The 16,023-nt window shown below is 35.9% G+C and overlaps 2 protein-coding genes across 4 annotated transcripts; both read right to left on the bottom strand.

Moving 5' to 3' along the window:
• Positions 1-535: 535 nt before the first annotated feature.
• LOC111792444 (protein LAZ1) lies at positions 536-6,527 on the bottom strand. Of its 3 annotated transcripts, XM_023673911.2 has the most exons (10): positions 5,812-6,527; positions 4,949-5,124; positions 4,800-4,856; positions 4,048-4,156; positions 3,668-3,852; positions 3,493-3,581; positions 2,642-2,903; positions 1,704-1,964; positions 1,428-1,479; positions 1,101-1,318 (listed from the first exon to the last, which is right to left on the bottom strand). In XM_023673911.2, exons 2-10 carry the CDS (start codon positions 5,063-5,065, stop codon positions 1,245-1,247), a joined length of 1,206 nt encoding a protein of 401 aa, XP_023529679.1. In that variant the 5' UTR covers positions 5,066-5,124; positions 5,812-6,527; the 3' UTR covers positions 1,101-1,244. The 3 variants fall into 3 exon arrangements, with proteins under 3 accessions (XP_023529675.1, XP_023529676.1, XP_023529679.1); XM_023673907.2 differs by lacking the exon at positions 1,428-1,479 and having other exon boundaries at positions 536-1,318; positions 5,812-6,512; XM_023673908.2 differs by lacking the exons at positions 1,428-1,479; positions 5,812-6,527 and adding an exon at positions 5,598-5,769 and having other exon boundaries at positions 536-1,318.
• A 1,310-nt stretch (positions 6,528-7,837) lies between these two features.
• Positions 7,838-12,108, bottom strand: LOC111792433 (ubiquitin domain-containing protein DSK2a). The gene is made up of 8 exons (XM_023673893.2): positions 11,563-12,108; positions 9,920-10,675; positions 9,178-9,383; positions 8,969-9,082; positions 8,740-8,798; positions 8,417-8,445; positions 8,249-8,338; positions 7,838-8,169 (listed from the first exon to the last, which is right to left on the bottom strand). Exons 1-8 carry the CDS (start codon positions 11,810-11,812, stop codon positions 8,021-8,023), a joined length of 1,653 nt encoding a protein of 550 aa, XP_023529661.1. The 5' UTR covers positions 11,813-12,108; the 3' UTR covers positions 7,838-8,020.
• Positions 12,109-16,023: the final 3,915 nt, after the last annotated feature.

Below are 16,023 nucleotides of genomic sequence, written 5' to 3'. Positions count from 1 at the left end.
ATATCAACGTTTCTTGTTTATAATCATACAGTATAAGATCACAATATCGAAGTTTCCTGTTTATAATCAAATAGTATAAGATCACAATATTGACGTTTCCTGTTTATAATCAACATAATATCGACATTTCCTGTTTATAATCAACACAATATCAACATTTCCTGTTTCTAATCAAACAGTATAAGATCACAATATCGACGTTTCCTGTTTAAAATCAAACAGTATAAGATCATAATATGGACTTTTCCTATTTGTAATCAAATAGTATAAGATCACACTATTGACTTTTCCGGTTTATAATCAAATAGTATAAGATCACAATATCGACTTTTCATGTTTATAATCAAAGAGTATAAGTTCACATTATCGACTTTTCCTATTTATAATCAAACTGTATAAGATCACAATATTGACTTTTCCTGTTTAAAATCAAAAGGTATAAGATCAAATGAGTCTCTTCCAAAAAGCATATTCAGACCAAGTTCTTCGTTTCTACGTAACGACTCCGATCAGTACGTGTGCAGAAAGTCGAATCTATAGTAATATGAAGCTTCTCCGATTCCAGGAATACTAAGTTTAAAGATCGTTAAACACATCAATCGATAAGATTTTAACAAATCTCTCTACTAATATCTGTCCACCCCACAAATAAATTATGCAAAACATACCAATTCTGTCACTCATAGGCAGCTATTTACAAGAACAGTAAGCAAGCCCCATAGTTTGTAATCATGATAATACACTAAAAGCCATAGATTCATTTATCCTCTTTGCACCAAGAAATTACCTTGGCATTTGGTGAATCTCCTCCCCATCATTGCCATGCCATAACTACATTTGGAGATGGCTCACACAGCAGAAATTCAGGCATTTGAAACTTCAATACACATCTCTTGATATGTGAACCACAACCAGCCTCTTTTTTTCTTGCTTTGTTATAAGGGCAGTAAGAATCTATTACCTTTTACTACTCTTTGGTGATCCACCGGCGGCCCCCGACTTGGTACTTTCCATAACCAAAATCGCTGCTGCTTTCTCCGCCGCTTTCTGCACTTAAATAACCTGACTTTCGACGGTTCTTCTTTTCCCTTACGACCCCGCTATCGCTGAAGCTCCCATTCAGAAGGGGGTCGTCTATTCCTCGAATAACTTTTCGTGTGGGCGATGTGATACAACTATCATCCTTGGTTCTTCTTTTATCCTTGTCTCGTTTCTTAATGTTTTGGGAGAGCTTCTGTAGTTTTTCATTGAACTTTGTTATTCCTTTTTCCACAGGTTCGACTGCTTGGTTTACTGTGAATCTCAGGTCGTTCACAATCTGTAAGCATGTTCAAATGGTAATTTCAGCAAGTACAGATTGCTCAAGTTAGTAAAGAAATATAAATACGTCAAAGACCCGAAATCTTTATTTTCTAACGTAAACCTACATGACTTTTCGTGTAAGAGCTCTCTATTGTCTTCCACAGGCTCTTCGGCCCACTGAAAGTAGTTAGGATGATTAGTTGAAAAAGAGAGTATAAATCCCGTAGTGCTTAGTTTGCTTACTTTAAGATAGTTTCCCATGTTTATCTACTTTTCCATGACAATATATAGGTATGTATGAACATATGTAACCTTAGGAAGCAAAAATCCCCACAGACATTAATCCCAATCAATTAGAGAAATCAAGGATCTAATATGTAGAATGAAGGGAGAAAACTCACATAACCGCCACCACCGACAAAGACATCCCGGACGCTCTCTTTGATTGTCATTCCCATCCTGGTATCTTGGTTTTCTACGTCGGGCTGGGGCAGGCGTAACTTGGTAGGACGCTCGCTATCCCTGATCTCATCTGGATCTAAAGGACAGTCGGCAGATGCATAGTCGCCAAGAACAGAAACACTTCCAGTATAACGGTCTCCCATAAGTTCGTATGGTTTTGCTGGAAATACATATAAGTGAATCACAGAAGCAATGGCCATCTGTGCTGGATGAATTATAGATGTGTTAGAATTCAATCTTGTGAATATGAGCATCAACAATCAGATGACACAAGGAGAATACATCTGTTTATTTCTTACTACTAAGAACCAGTCTTCACTACAATTAACCACTCCAAGCTACTTTCTTAAAAGAACAAAACAATGCTCCATGGGAAAAGAAATGGTTGTTTTTATTATTCAGTTAAATTTTGATACAAATTGTTGCTTTCGGGAAAGGTACTCCATGTATTATTTTACATTATAGTCACATATTGTAACGGCCCAAGCCCACCGCTAGCAGATATTGTCCTCTTTGGGCTTTCCCTTTCGAGCTTCCCTTCAAGGTTTTTAAAACGCGTATGCTAGGGGGAGGTTTCCACACCCTTATAAAGGATGTTTCATTCTCCTCCCCAATTGATGTGGGATCTCACACATATACATGTATAGATATACAATAAAGGATGACTACACATAATAACATATATATTATAAACGCTTTATCGACCTAAGAGGGTAAAACAGCAAGGAAAGAAGAAAGGCAACCAAATCAAAGGGGAAAATGGCTTTTGAGAAAGAGGTAATATTATTCGTCGAGCCTGACGAGAGTTGATCAAAGGTGCCGTGATTAGATCCGAAACAGCGGGGAAAAAAAGGACTCAGGTGGAAGAAATGGCTACCTCTATACAAATGATGAAATCTTGTACACTTGACTTAAACTGTAACCCTTGGGCTACCGGACTCCTGAACAAATCAAGGGCAGATAGGAGAGCAATTCCAACACCTTGCCACCAAGTCAAAAACACTATAGATTTAAACATCAAAAACTTGGCCAGTGGTTTTATATGTACCAATTCCTCCTTTGTAACTGCATAGAACTGAATCAGGCAGTACAACGCCCATGATTGACTGAAATTTAAAACCACTGCCATATAGGGATACCTACAAAATAAATGCTAAAACCATCAACCAAAAAATTTGGCTGTAGAATCTCCAATACTTGTCAACCATTTTCGAAAGGTAACAAAAATTTACTTCCGCGCTATGCTCCTAAAAGTAATCCATAAGATAAAATAACGAGCCAACGAGGAAAATGAATTCCGAAATTCAGACTACCACATGCAACTTTATCGGTGAATTGAGACTTAATCAGCTAATTAAAAAACATAACCAGTCTAGAAACAAGTATAAAAAAACTAATAGAAATAAAATAGAACCTCGACATGACCAAGGATCATAAAGAAACATATGCCCACGTGTTAGATCTATCGCAATATAGTCCACAGATGCACACATACAATTGACAGATAGATCAAGTCAAGGGGTTGAAAAAACAAGAACATACACATTAGTGAATCAAAGTTAACAGTGACAAGATACATAAACTAATTATCCAAATACCATGTCCAAAAGGAAAAAATGAAAACCCCATCACATGAATAGATAAAACAAATTCAAAAGTTAAAACACAAAGTTAGTCGAATGTGAAGGAGAGTAAGCAACAACAGAGATACTTGAAATTTTGGTTTACCCGCATTTGTAATTAAAATCTCCTTCACAGTAAACGCCAAAGTTCTCAAGAACTACAGCCAAAATAGACGTTAGGGACTTTATCAACATCTGTCATGGAGAAAATCCATTAGTCTTCTTTAATCGTATTAAAAGGCATTGGATAACAGAGCATCAATGGTCAATGGCAAGCGTACATATTGGACGATTCCAATTTTGATAACACGGTAAACCCATCCACCAATTTTCCAAGGCTTTAAGAAAAGGTTCATGGGGAAAACATGCTTGATGGTTCCCTTCTCTAGGCTATGTTCTAATAATGGTGTCTTCGTATTTAAACGTCCTTCTCTATCCAAAAATTCAATGGTCCTTTCTTCCCCACCTAGTAAAAATAAAAAATATATATATATAATAAAGGGGTCAGTAGATGGTTTGATCCATGAGAAAACTGCAAGAAAAATTTGGAACTTTGAAGATGAAGAGAAAAAATGAATAAGTTCGGACTCCTGCAAATTTAGAACCATAGCTTCTGTCATAATCCTACAATACTATCAGAAATACTTTCCAAAGAACGTACCCAAGCAAGCAACCAGGTAACGTCCAAAGCAGTACATGGCAAAGGATTCGTAGCAATCTCGCAGTATCTCAAGATGAACACTTATTGATGGGTACACCAATGATACAAACTGTTCACAATAAGCCAAGTAAGATAAACAGAGATGGTGTGAATTTGCACACAAGATATCTATTGTCAATCCTCTTAATAAAACTTCTGATAAATAAAATCAAATCGATTGTCAATCCTTAAAAACAAATCAAATACCAGCAGCAAATATCAAGTTGATTACAATTTATAATTCTAAGATCCAATAAGAACCTTGAAGATACAAGGTCCCACAGTTATAGACTGCATATATGGAATACATCCTTAAAAATGTAACATTCAACTGCTCAAGCAAATATTCTCTTTAGATGTGAACTCTATTTTGAAATAAGGTTATGTAGCCCAACCCCACCGCTAGCAAATATTGTCCTCTTTGGGCTTTCCCTTTCGGGCTTCCCCTCAAGATTTTTAAAATGCATCTGCTAAGGAGGGGTTTCCACACCCTTAGAAAGAATGTTTCGTTCTCCTCTCCAACCGATGTGGGATCTCACAAATAATCAGTTCAGTTGGACATAGTAACTTCTTGCTATTTCAACCATAAAGCTTTGATTAAGGGAGGTTTCAGATTACTTGCACCCAATAAGGTGATATAAAGAAAATAAATAAGAAATGTATCTACAAATATTTGTCAAGTCATAACATGAAGCATTCAGTAAAGAACTTACTGATTCTACACCATAAGTTGGCACCATTAGGATAACACCAATCAAAAACTTTTGCTCCTGAAAGATGGCAACCAGGAATAATTATATTCCTCGAAAGAAAATGGGAAAAATTAAAATACAAGGAAAGCATCTTCAATGAATAAGAGAACCTCCGGATTCTTATATGCAGAAAGGTGCCCAAACAACAGATAAAGTGATAGAACAAGCGATAAAAACACAAATGCAGCAGCAGCTAATGTTGCCCATGTTGGAGGTGTGTAGGTCATTGATATGTTGAAATAAGTCAATATCTTCACTCAACAGCTTCACCTCTAATCTCTACTGCCTGAATTCCACATAAAGAAAGCATAAAAAAATTTCAGTTCACCAACAAACTTTTTCAATAGAAGGAAGGAGGAAAACATATCAACCTTTTGAAACCCACCAACAATGTTATTAATACGCACAACCAAGGAGGAAAACATATCAACCTTTTGAAACCCACCAACAATGTTATTAATACGCACAACCAAACATCCTCAACAAATCACTAGGCCTGTTTAGTTTCTGGCTTGAGTTTTCAAAACTCCTAAACATTTTATGAACTGATTTCACTGCTATATTGCAGCTCCGTAATACAAGATGACTGATAGCAAATCTTCGATTTTAGATAGATGCATCAAGGGTTCATTTCAGAAAGATTAATTTAATTTCGGACAGACCTAATTTGCCTCAACTACTCCTATGAAACAGGGAAAGTTCTAGGGAATCGATTTAGTTCGCTGGGAATGACCCAGTACAAATTTGTTCCCATTTCACCTGAATAGCCAAAAAGGGTACAAATGCCACAATTAACCGCCACGACGATGGAAACCGAGTCAGCTCCGCCAAATGGATGAAAGGCAGAGGGAAAATGGAAATCAAAGTTTCTAATTCTTGTTAGATACTGATGAATTTTGGGGAAAATCCAGGAATTACGAATCAAAAGTTGAAAAACTCTAACGGGAATGAAGATGATACAACAGAAAATCACCTTGAAACTTGAGAAGCATGAAACAGAACAACAGAATAGTCGATAAACGACGCCCTAAAGCTTCATCCAGCTGATTGGTCAGAGAGACGTAAGAGAGGAAATGTGCAGCAGAACCACGGGGAGGGCACGTGACTTGGGAGTCCTGTGCGTCCCGTTCACTACAACCGTGGGGGAAGAAAATTTCGGCCCAATTTCCAGCCTCCAACGGACCTCAATCGTTATCGTCTCTTCCTGTCAATTCCTATAACCATAAATCCACGAGCAAGCGATCTTCTTCACTCTCGGCCGGAATGACGCACATCATCCACCGCTGCAGCAGCGGCGGCGTCGGCGGCTAGCCGGCGTTACTTGAACCGCAGGTTGATTAGATTAGACGTAGCTTTTCACAACGAAACGTCCGCCGTTAGAATCGGAACGAAGGTTCTTAGATTTATCATCTGAAGATTCTAACAAGATTTTGAAACAGTGTAAGAAGAGAGGTGGAGATGGAATATGTGAATTTGGCCTCGCCGGCAACCGGCGGTGCGACGACTTGCAGCAGCGGCACAAGGGAATTGCTCTCCCTCCGTGTATTCTTCAGTTTCGCACAAAAGTGAATTCTTGAGTTCAGAGAAAAGTTTGTTTGAGCTCTGTTTTTCAATTATTTTTATGTTTTCTTTTTAATTTTCAATAATCATTAGGTTTTATTTTTCTTTGTTTTAATATTCCAATTCAAATAAATCATTTTTTTTTTAGTTCAAATAAATGAATTTTTAATTGGGAAATTAACTTATGTAAGGTTATTTATTATTTATATATTTAAATTCTATTTTTATTGTTTTTTTTTATGTGATTTTCTTATTTTCAAATAATTCTTTATAAAGCTTAAAATTTAAAGAACCAAATTGATAATTTTTAAAAAATATTTCAAAAATCAAAATATTTATTTTAATAAGTACAAAAAAGAATAATAAAATGAACTAAAACCAAAATCACAAAAAATAAAATAGTATTTAAACCTTATTCAATTGGTACGAGAATAGTTGTGAACAATATTTTATCTGATTAAGTGACACGGATCTCGAGTAATCTCTTGAGATAACGAGCAACTAATTCCGTCTCGACTAATCTCTCAAGATAACGAGCAACTAATTCCGTCTCGACTAATCTCTCAAGATAACGAGCAACTAATTCCGTCTCGACTAATCTCTCAAGATAACGAGCAACTAATTCCGTCTCGACTAATCTCTCAAGATAACGAGCAACTAATTCCGTCTCGACTAATCTCTCAAGATAACGAGCAACTAATTCCGTCTCGACTAATCTCTCAAGATAACGAGCAACTAATTCCGTCTCGACTAATCTCTCAAGATAACGAGCAACTAATTCTGTCCCGACTAATCTCTCGAGATAACGAGCAACTAATTCCATCTTGACTAATTTCTCGAGATAACGAGCAACTAATTCCGTCTCGACTAATCTCTCGAGATAACGAGCAACTAATTCCGTCCCCACTAACCTCTCGAGATAAGGAGCAACTAATTCCGTCCCCACTAACCTCTCGAGATAAGGAGCAACTAATTCCGTCTCCACTAACCTCTCGAGATAACGAGCAACTAATTCCAGTCTCCACTAACCTTTCGAGATAACGAGCAACTAATTCCGTCTCGACTAATCTCTCGAGATAACGAGCAACTAATTCCATCTCGACTAAACTCTCGAGATAACGAGCGAGCAACTAATTTCTTCTGATCCTGCCAAATTTAGTTGCAAAGTAACTCGTAAGATATTAAATCCCAAAGAAATAAAACCGAAAGTCGGTATAAGAACAAGAACCCACCAAAGAAACAGAGGAACAAAAGGCAACAGAAATCAGCATGATCAAGCTCCCAAGAATTTGAAGCATTTTAAATGTATTTACAACTTTTTTTTTTTTTTTTTTTGGTAAGGGAGCATAGAACTTGATATTAGTAATCCATAACTTATATGAACAAGTCTATATATATATATATATATATATATATATAGATATATAGATATATAGATATATATATCTCTATCTCATGGGGCATTTCAATTATTCAGATTCCAAAACATAACCTGTATATGTCTGTGGCATGTGCAGCTGTGTTTGGTTGGTGTCTGTAGATCTAAATTTGCACTACTACATATCGTCTAGCATGATAAATCTCAATTCAATTTCGAAAGAAAAATGGTAGATCGGTTCAGTTTACTGCCCGAGATTTCCCAGCAGTCGCTCGACAGCAGCATGTACGTTCCCGGACGTAGCGCGTAGAGCTCTGATGTTCTCTTGGGTGTCGAAAAAACCCATCTCTTGGAGCTGTGAAAGTTGAGTTGCATATAGTTCTTCTGGGGGCACTGCAAACAAGGTTCATTTTGATTTTATGTATGAGGGAGAACTGGAAAAGAAGATAATGTAACAAGCAGATGATCGAACCGTTCGGATTGTTCGGAGTAGCCAACCCACCGGCGCCAAGCCCACCGAACAGGCTCATCAACATCTCCAATCCAGCAGTGTTAGGAACACCTATAACTTACACGACTTAGAAACGTCGATGATGCTAAAGAAAACAAACATCAATTTAAAAGTTATCCTTCACCGTACCTGCAGCAGTGCCCGATTGAGCAGAATCCCTGTAAAAAGCAATGAGTAATTAAAGAAAGAACGTCGTGTGAAAATCCGTTCAGCTCTTATCATACAATTTACAAACTTGCTCAAATTCTACAAACTACTAAACTACTGAACTGTTACTAGGCCACAGAATTTGTTCTGGATGAAGTTTGATTATATAAGTACGAAAAACAGTTCTGATATACGATAATGAGACTGCGGACTTCAATATAAAACGTGATCCCGACCGCAGTTTCGAACAGCCTAGTATTTGTGCTACATAATAATGTAAATTTGAGAGAGAAATCCGGACTTACTGAGATGATGGTTGTCGATTTAAGGTCGAGAAAAGTGACTGCTGAACTGATAGCATTTGCTGCAAGCAGGAAATGCAGAAATGAACCAAGAAAAGTATAAATGTATTGTAATAGAAAAAATAATAGCAATGATATCAATAAGCTACTATGAACCATCGTCACCATACAACGAATGCCTATTAATGAAATAGTCACATGGATCGAGTGTTGAACGTCTGAGAAGTTGTACCTGTATCATCTCAGGATTAGTTAATTGGCGAACGAACTCGGGATTTTGCATCATTTCTCTTAATTGAGGATTCATATCAACCATACCCCGCGTCTGTGGGTTGAGATTGAGGATCTGTAGTTCAAATCAAAGAATATATGAATTACGAAACTTTTCAAATGGCATTTAACTAATTTAGCAGAAACTATATCATCATATAAGCACAGCACTTGATTCATATACTGAGGATTGGAGAGCAGGCTCTGCATCATCTGTGAAATAGCCGGGTTCTGCAGAAACTGATTCAACTGAGCTACATTCGGCGTGCCACCAACAGAACGTTCCACATTTGTGCGACCAGCCCCTCCTAAACCCCCAATACCAGGCCTTGCATCACCTACTGGAGTAGGCTGTGTGGTTGTTGTCTGAGTTCCTCCTAGAAGTTAACATCGAAATATGACACCATTCAGTAAAGATGTGATGGACTTTCCATGTTAATAGCATGAAGGAAATGGGGAAGTTTGGTTCCTAACTGAATGGTATGAGATTCAAATTTACAATGGAATACGCCAAACAAGCTCCGAAGAACGAAACGAAGATAGAGTCATGGGCTTAGTTTGGGCAAAAGAAATATTATAACATAGTAGGAAAGAACTCGAAAACAAAAAACCTACTAGAAAGTAAATAATAAGTGACTACGGATAAGCAAGATTACCTTCAGATAACAACCACATAAAATTATAAATCTTATGTAAATATAAAGTCAGATAAAAAGGAACACTAGATTTCCCATTCAAATTCCAACAGAAAGCAAAAAGGAAAATGTAAGTTAAGTCATTTGAATGCAAACGGGCGTTTTCTTGCAATATTATGAGCGGAATAGAACAAAATTGCAACCAAAGTTGTACTTAACTAGTCTTAAATAGGTATAAGAAAGTAAGTGGCAATGGTTTAGCACTAGCATATTATTACCCCAGGGATTAGGAAGCGGATTCGTATTCGGAGCAGCATTTTCGGTTGTTTCCGATCCTGTAGTAGAAGAATTATTAGACTCGTTCCTAGCTTGTGCACCCCCTTGGTTTGCCAGGAGAGCTGCAAATGGGTTTGAACTCGAATCATTCCCAGCATTTCCAGTCATCGTTGTTGCATTCAGAAATGGCTCCTGAACATTTTCATACATCCGTCTCAGCATGTTAAATCCCTCAGGAGAAGATTCGATGTTACTCATGGCTCTGTCAGTGTTTCTCATCATCTCTCTCATGAGTTCTGGATTCCTTGCAGCCTCTAATGTCTGCCGAAGAATACCAGGGTCATTGAGTATATGTGCAAGCTCGGGGTTCCTGTCAATAATATCCCTCATCTGAGGATTGCTCATAATTAAGCTCCGCATCATGTCAGGGTTATTCATCAAGTTCTGGATTGCAGGCATGTTCATTATTTCCCTCATCATGTTTGGATTCTGAGTCAACTGCTGTTGCACTTGTTCAAACTCGGGAAGTCCAGCTCCACCGCCACCGAGAGAATTGAAACCTAGTCCAGGAAACAAAGATGCACCAAGGCCAGCATTTCCAAAAGCATCACTCCCAGTGGAACCAACACCTCTTGTAACACCGGGAGCAGTAGCAGTCTCAGAACTTCTACTATTATCATTAGAAGCAGGTGCAGACGGTGCTGACGAACCTTGGGGAAACCCACGAACCAGGTGAATAGTATGATCTGCCTGTAACCCTTCAAGAAGAAAGGTTAAAAAGATGTGAAGTAAATTTCAGGTCAATGCCAATTACAGCACAAAATGCCAGAAAGCTAATGACACAAGGTCAAAGGGTTCTTGTAGTGCACACAAGGCTACAAATAACGGACTAATCAGTGTAACGTGACCTGCATTAATCAGCCTGATAACAAATAGAATATACATACAAAACTCGGCCAATATTCGCTATAAACATAAAAAACCCACCACTAGGAATAGAATGGAAAACAAAAGCTTGAACTGTATATCTGGATACAAATATATGATTGAATGTGTGGGCACCTCACATTATGTAATGCATATTTGATTCTGAAAGAATAAGATAGCAGACTTAAAACATATAGACCAACTTGAGAAAGCCAAGAAAAGAGAGGATCATCAGCCAAAATGAAGATTCTAACATGCCTTTACCGATTCGAAATCAATTTTGATTGTGCAAATTTGTGTTTAAAAGTGTAAAACATGAAAAAGTATGTTTCGTAATCTTAGTTTAAAGCATGTTAGAGCGTAGTTTTGAACGTGACAAAAGTGATTTTAACCAATTCAAAATCATTCTCAAAGAATGCTTATATGAAAATCACTCACAAACATGCCCTTAGCTCAAGTTAAACTTTGTACCCAAAAAGAAAAATGAACATTCGGGGACAAATGTTACAATCACATAAACTAAGCAATTCCCTTGGAACAAATGACCTCAACAAAGACATGAAAAGCAAAATTCACATTCACATATCCTTCCAAAGTGGAAAAATCTCAATTCTAATGAACAGGAAACTTCGTACACGAAGCAGATAAAGCAAAACGAGAGTTACCCACCATACCTTAGTCCAAAACTTCCAGATTAACAAAGAAAAAAGGAACATACCATAACTGACTAAGGTCTGATCGTCCTTCAAGATGCGACCCTTGTAGATCAATCGCTGTTGATCAGCTGGAATATCACAATTCTGAGCAAGAATTGATTTAAATGTCCCAACCGTGGAATCAAGACTCATCGTCACCGAAAATTTCGAACCATTAGAACATCGAATATTGACAGAAACACCAACTCCACCTTCTTCACCATCGCCACCGCCCTCAACCCGGTGCTCGCTGGAATCACCGTCGGCACCCATATCCCTTACACGCAGATCGATCAGCAAAATCAACCTCGAAAAAGAAAACCAACACTGACCCTATCCCAGAAGAAACATGGAAAACCCCGAACGATAACGAAAACCACAGATTAAAACGCGAGAAAAAAAGAATAAAAATACTGTTAACACAAAATCAAATTGAAGTATTTACTGCAGAAAATGGGAGAGAATTGAATGAATTGAGAAAGGTAGGTGGAGAATTGGAGAAGCAGTAATGAAAAAATCGCGTCAGATGAATGTGTGATTTGAGAGATTCATGAAATGAAATGAAAATTGATATTTCCTTCTTAAATCGGGTCTGGATTTGCTCCTTCCATTCCGGCATGATAGGGTTTCGATCCTTGGGCCTTATTTTGGATTTTTCCACATGTTCTTGGGCTGCAACAATCTGGAAAAAGAACATGACCAGGCCTCCTTTTTTTTTTCTGTTTTTTCTTTTCTTTTTTTTAATTTATTTCACTGAAAAATAAAGCACCCACAAAATCTAGTTGACCTATTATTTTACATCTTTACCCTTATACCTAACCCGACAATCGACTCTTCGTCTTATGGAATTCGTAATTATCTCGCTTCATCTTACTTTCTTTGACAATCCATTACGACTCCGAGCGACGAGAATAAGTACTTCTTTGTGGTGGCTTTGGAGTCAGAATTGTCATCTCGAATGTGCAATAGATCCATTCTCGAGATGGAAGTCACAAGCTAGAGATGAGAACCTACCGAGAGTGAGACATTTGAAATCGTGTTCTTTGAAAGGACTATTGTGAATTAGCACGTGAGTGCAAATAACGGTTGAAATAGAGGATGGGCGTGGATTCAAATATTTTCACTGATGTTGCCATGTTACGAAGCATTTCTCAAATATTTTAATAAATTACGATTTAGTGACTTTGGAACGTGTGAGATAAAAAAAAAAAACGGAAATTATTGGTGATGAGGAATCAGTAGATGCACCCGATCATCCCAACTATGTTGGCATAACCTTAGCATCCTCATCATCTAACTCATCCCGAAGTATTATTAATTAAATGATTTGGATTACATTCAATACCATTAGTTAGTAGATTCTCGAACTCTTTCATGACATCGAGATTCTCGTTAAAATTATACGTCGGCTTGACCGCATCGAGAGCTTCTCTTGAAGCTCGTCTTTGTTCCCTTACTGAGTATTCCTTTGGAGAAGCTTGTTTTTGTTCAATTGTAGAGAATGCCTTTCGAGCAGCTCGTTTTTGTTTAGTAGACCATATATTTGGAACGACAACATTTGGAGCAGCTCGTTTTTGTTCCGGTAATTTCTTTGGAACGGTAACCTTACGAGAAATCTTATGCTTAGACTGAAGTGCTTGTTCAGCTTTTGAAATAGTATTACTGAATTTATTCTTTAACATCTCTACTCGAGCCGTCTTTGTGGGCGATGATACTTGTGTTGTAGTCCTTAGTGGCGGAGTTTTGAATAGGGATGGTTTAGAATCCCCATTAGATTTGTTGGTTCGGACCGCGGTTGATGGTCTTAAGAAGGTTGTAACATTACTCGGCATAACCATACGGTTTGAGGAATCGTCGGTATGGTATCTTCGCTTTGTCTGCATCATCCTCATCTTTTGAATAATCGCTTGAGAAAGAATCTAAAAAGAACATGAAAATCATAAAAATCCTCGTAACCTCACACAGTTAAGAAGCTTAAACGAAACTCATATAACTAAACTCAATGATAATTTCAATGAAATTTAAAAAAATTATCAAGATCGATTCAACCACCATCGATATGGACCCTATCGATGGGGATCGAGATGACAAGATGAGATGCAACGTTGCATTGAGAGACCTTGGCTCGAGTAGAGGCAAGGTCGAGCCGAATGACTTGGCCTAGTATAGAGCCAAGTAAGATGTGTCGCAGACGATTGAACATGCAAGTGCAAGCGGCGTGTGTGGTTGAACAAGTTTGGATTTCGCACAAGCAATGTTCGATTGGCGAAGACAAACCTTGCCTAAAAGTCCGACGAAGCCACAAAGCCGAGGCGAAAAATATATATGGGGCTTAATTCCCCTTAACGCGCACGGTAAACAATGTGTGTGTATATATATATATATATATAAACCTAACAAATCATTTCCTAATTTTATATTATTTTAATACAATTCTAATGTACGAATAATTTCACGCAATTATTTTTTTTCCTTCATAAAATATGTATATTTAAAGTTATTTCTTTTAAAAAATAAATATAATACAACATAATTTTTATTAAAAACAATGTCAATACATAGGGAAGTATCTCTATGCGTATGAATATACAATATGCATTAGATCCCTCTAATTCCATCTTATCGTCTCTTTCGACACAACCCTCTAATCTCATCTCTATGTTACATTAAGTAACACATGTTCGTTGTGTATTTATATTAAAATCATTTTCATGCTCTTAGGGTTGTGTCATGTCTCTATCTATCGACATGATGCAATATGACACTCATCATCATATAACATGCTTAATATGGAAAACAACTACATATTAAGACAAACGTCATGCAATCATCATACTCATCATATTACCATAAAGTGCATATTACAACACGTATTATACATACAAAAAAAAAATTCAAAATAGTGATAAAAATATGTACGAAAAATCATGATCTATTTACGGAAAAAAAATGATGATCTATTTACGAAAAATCATGAAAATATAATTGAGACAATAATAGCAAACGATAATATGTAATAGAAATATGTACATAAATAATAGCAAACGATACCATTACAGTCAAAATAGAGATCAGACAGAATGCATTGAATAAGAAACTTAAACATACCAAAATCGATCTGGATACCGGTAAGAATTTTATCTGAAAATTGGAAGGTGATAGACTGTCGAGAATAGAAAATAAAATAATGGTATAATGTAATAAACTTATTTATTTATAAGGTAGAAATTTGATATTTTATTTTTTTTTATTTATTTATTTAATTTTAAAATGGTTGATTTTATTTTATTTTTTTTCTTTTGAGATATTTGGAAGGATTTTACTGTAATTTTTTTTTTGGTTTTTGATATATTCTTTAAATATTATTTAAATAAATCAATACATAATTAATATCTTATATAATATTTTAATTAAATAACAAATACGTGGAAACAAACTATCTAATTTTAGGCCTTTTTATTAAATTTTAAAATAAAATAGAGAGATACGAATAAAAAAGATAAAAACAAAATTCAAACAAATATAATTATGTAAATTTTTATTTAGTTATTTAATTACAATAATTTTATTATATTAATTAATTTTAGATAATTAATTGTTTTATTTTTATTTAGTTAAATTATTAATATAATTTAATTAATTAAATTTTCATTTGTACATTTTTAAATAAATGTTGAAAATAAATGTAAGAAAAAGAGAATCGTACCGAACTCAAAGATACTCTTTTAAAGGTTAAAAAACTTACCCCAAGAATGATCCAACGGCTGTAATAATTTTATCTCCAAAAAAAAAAAATTAAGAAAATTTAATCTTGACCTAGGTAAGAACTAGGATGATAAAAAATAAAAATAAATAAATAAATAAAACTAATTTATTTAATCTTTGTAAAAAAAATGAAAATAATAATAATATATCAAGGAACAATTTCACGTACAAATATTTTCACAAGTATAAGATATTTTCCCAAACAAAATAATTATGTCTCTTTAACTTTCTTTGAAATTGATCGACACAGATATGTTGACATTGCGTCTAAGCCCATGTGTCGGAGGTTTGTATATGCACACATAATCGGACGACACAGATATGTTGACATTGCGTCTAAGCCCATGTGTCGGAGGCTGGTATATGCACACATAATCTAGTACAGAGTCTGTAAATGACATAATCTAGTACGACATCACATAAATGTTATATATGGATGACATTTTTTTTTTCTTTACATCTTACATGTAAGAATTTATCCATCTTCCATAAAGGAGCCGAATGAAACCAAAGTTTCACGTTCGGTTTTGAATTAGAGACGTTCAAAATGATGAATCAACATCGACTATAACCCCTAGCCTTCCAAGCTAACGATGTGGGTTCGATTCCGACTATTCGTTTATCTTATTCTTATTATATATATAAATATAATAAATTATTCATTAATTAATTGAAAATTTTTAGTTAATTAAAAATTAAAATGGAATTACTCCAATCAA

The sequence above is a fragment of the Cucurbita pepo genome, chromosome 4 (genome assembly GCF_057944985.1).
Source record: "Cucurbita pepo subsp. pepo isolate OVF chromosome 4, ASM5794498v1, whole genome shotgun sequence".
NCBI lineage: Eukaryota > Viridiplantae > Streptophyta > Magnoliopsida > Cucurbitales > Cucurbitaceae > Cucurbita > Cucurbita pepo.
Note: the sequence above shows the minus strand (reverse complement) of the source record. Positions and strands in the feature narration are given on the sequence as shown.

Excerpts from the sequence above, each read along its gene's own strand:
- LOC111792444 (XM_023673907.2), bottom strand. The coding sequence starts at position 5,065 with ATGACCTACACACCTCCAACATGGGCAACATTAGCTGCTGCTGCATTT. Across the intron at positions 3,853-4,047 it reads TTACCTGGTTGCTTGCTTGG|GTGGGGAAGAAAGGACCATT; the intron begins GTACGTTCTTTG and ends TATTTTTACTAG. Across the intron at positions 2,904-3,492 it reads GATTTTAATTACAAATGCGG|GTATCCCTATATGGCAGTGG; the intron begins GTAAACCAAAAT and ends TTTATTTTGTAG.
- LOC111792433 (XM_023673893.2), bottom strand. The coding sequence starts at position 11,812 with ATGGGTGCCGACGGTGATTCCAGCGAGCACCGGGTTGAGGGCGGTGGC. Across the intron at positions 9,384-9,919 it reads TCCGCTTCCTAATCCCTGGG|GAGGAACTCAGACAACAACC; the intron begins GTAATAATATGC and ends GTTAACTTCTAG. Across the intron at positions 8,799-8,968 it reads CTAATCCTGAGATGATACAG|CAAATGCTATCAGTTCAGCA; the intron begins GTACAACTTCTC and ends TCCTGCTTGCAG.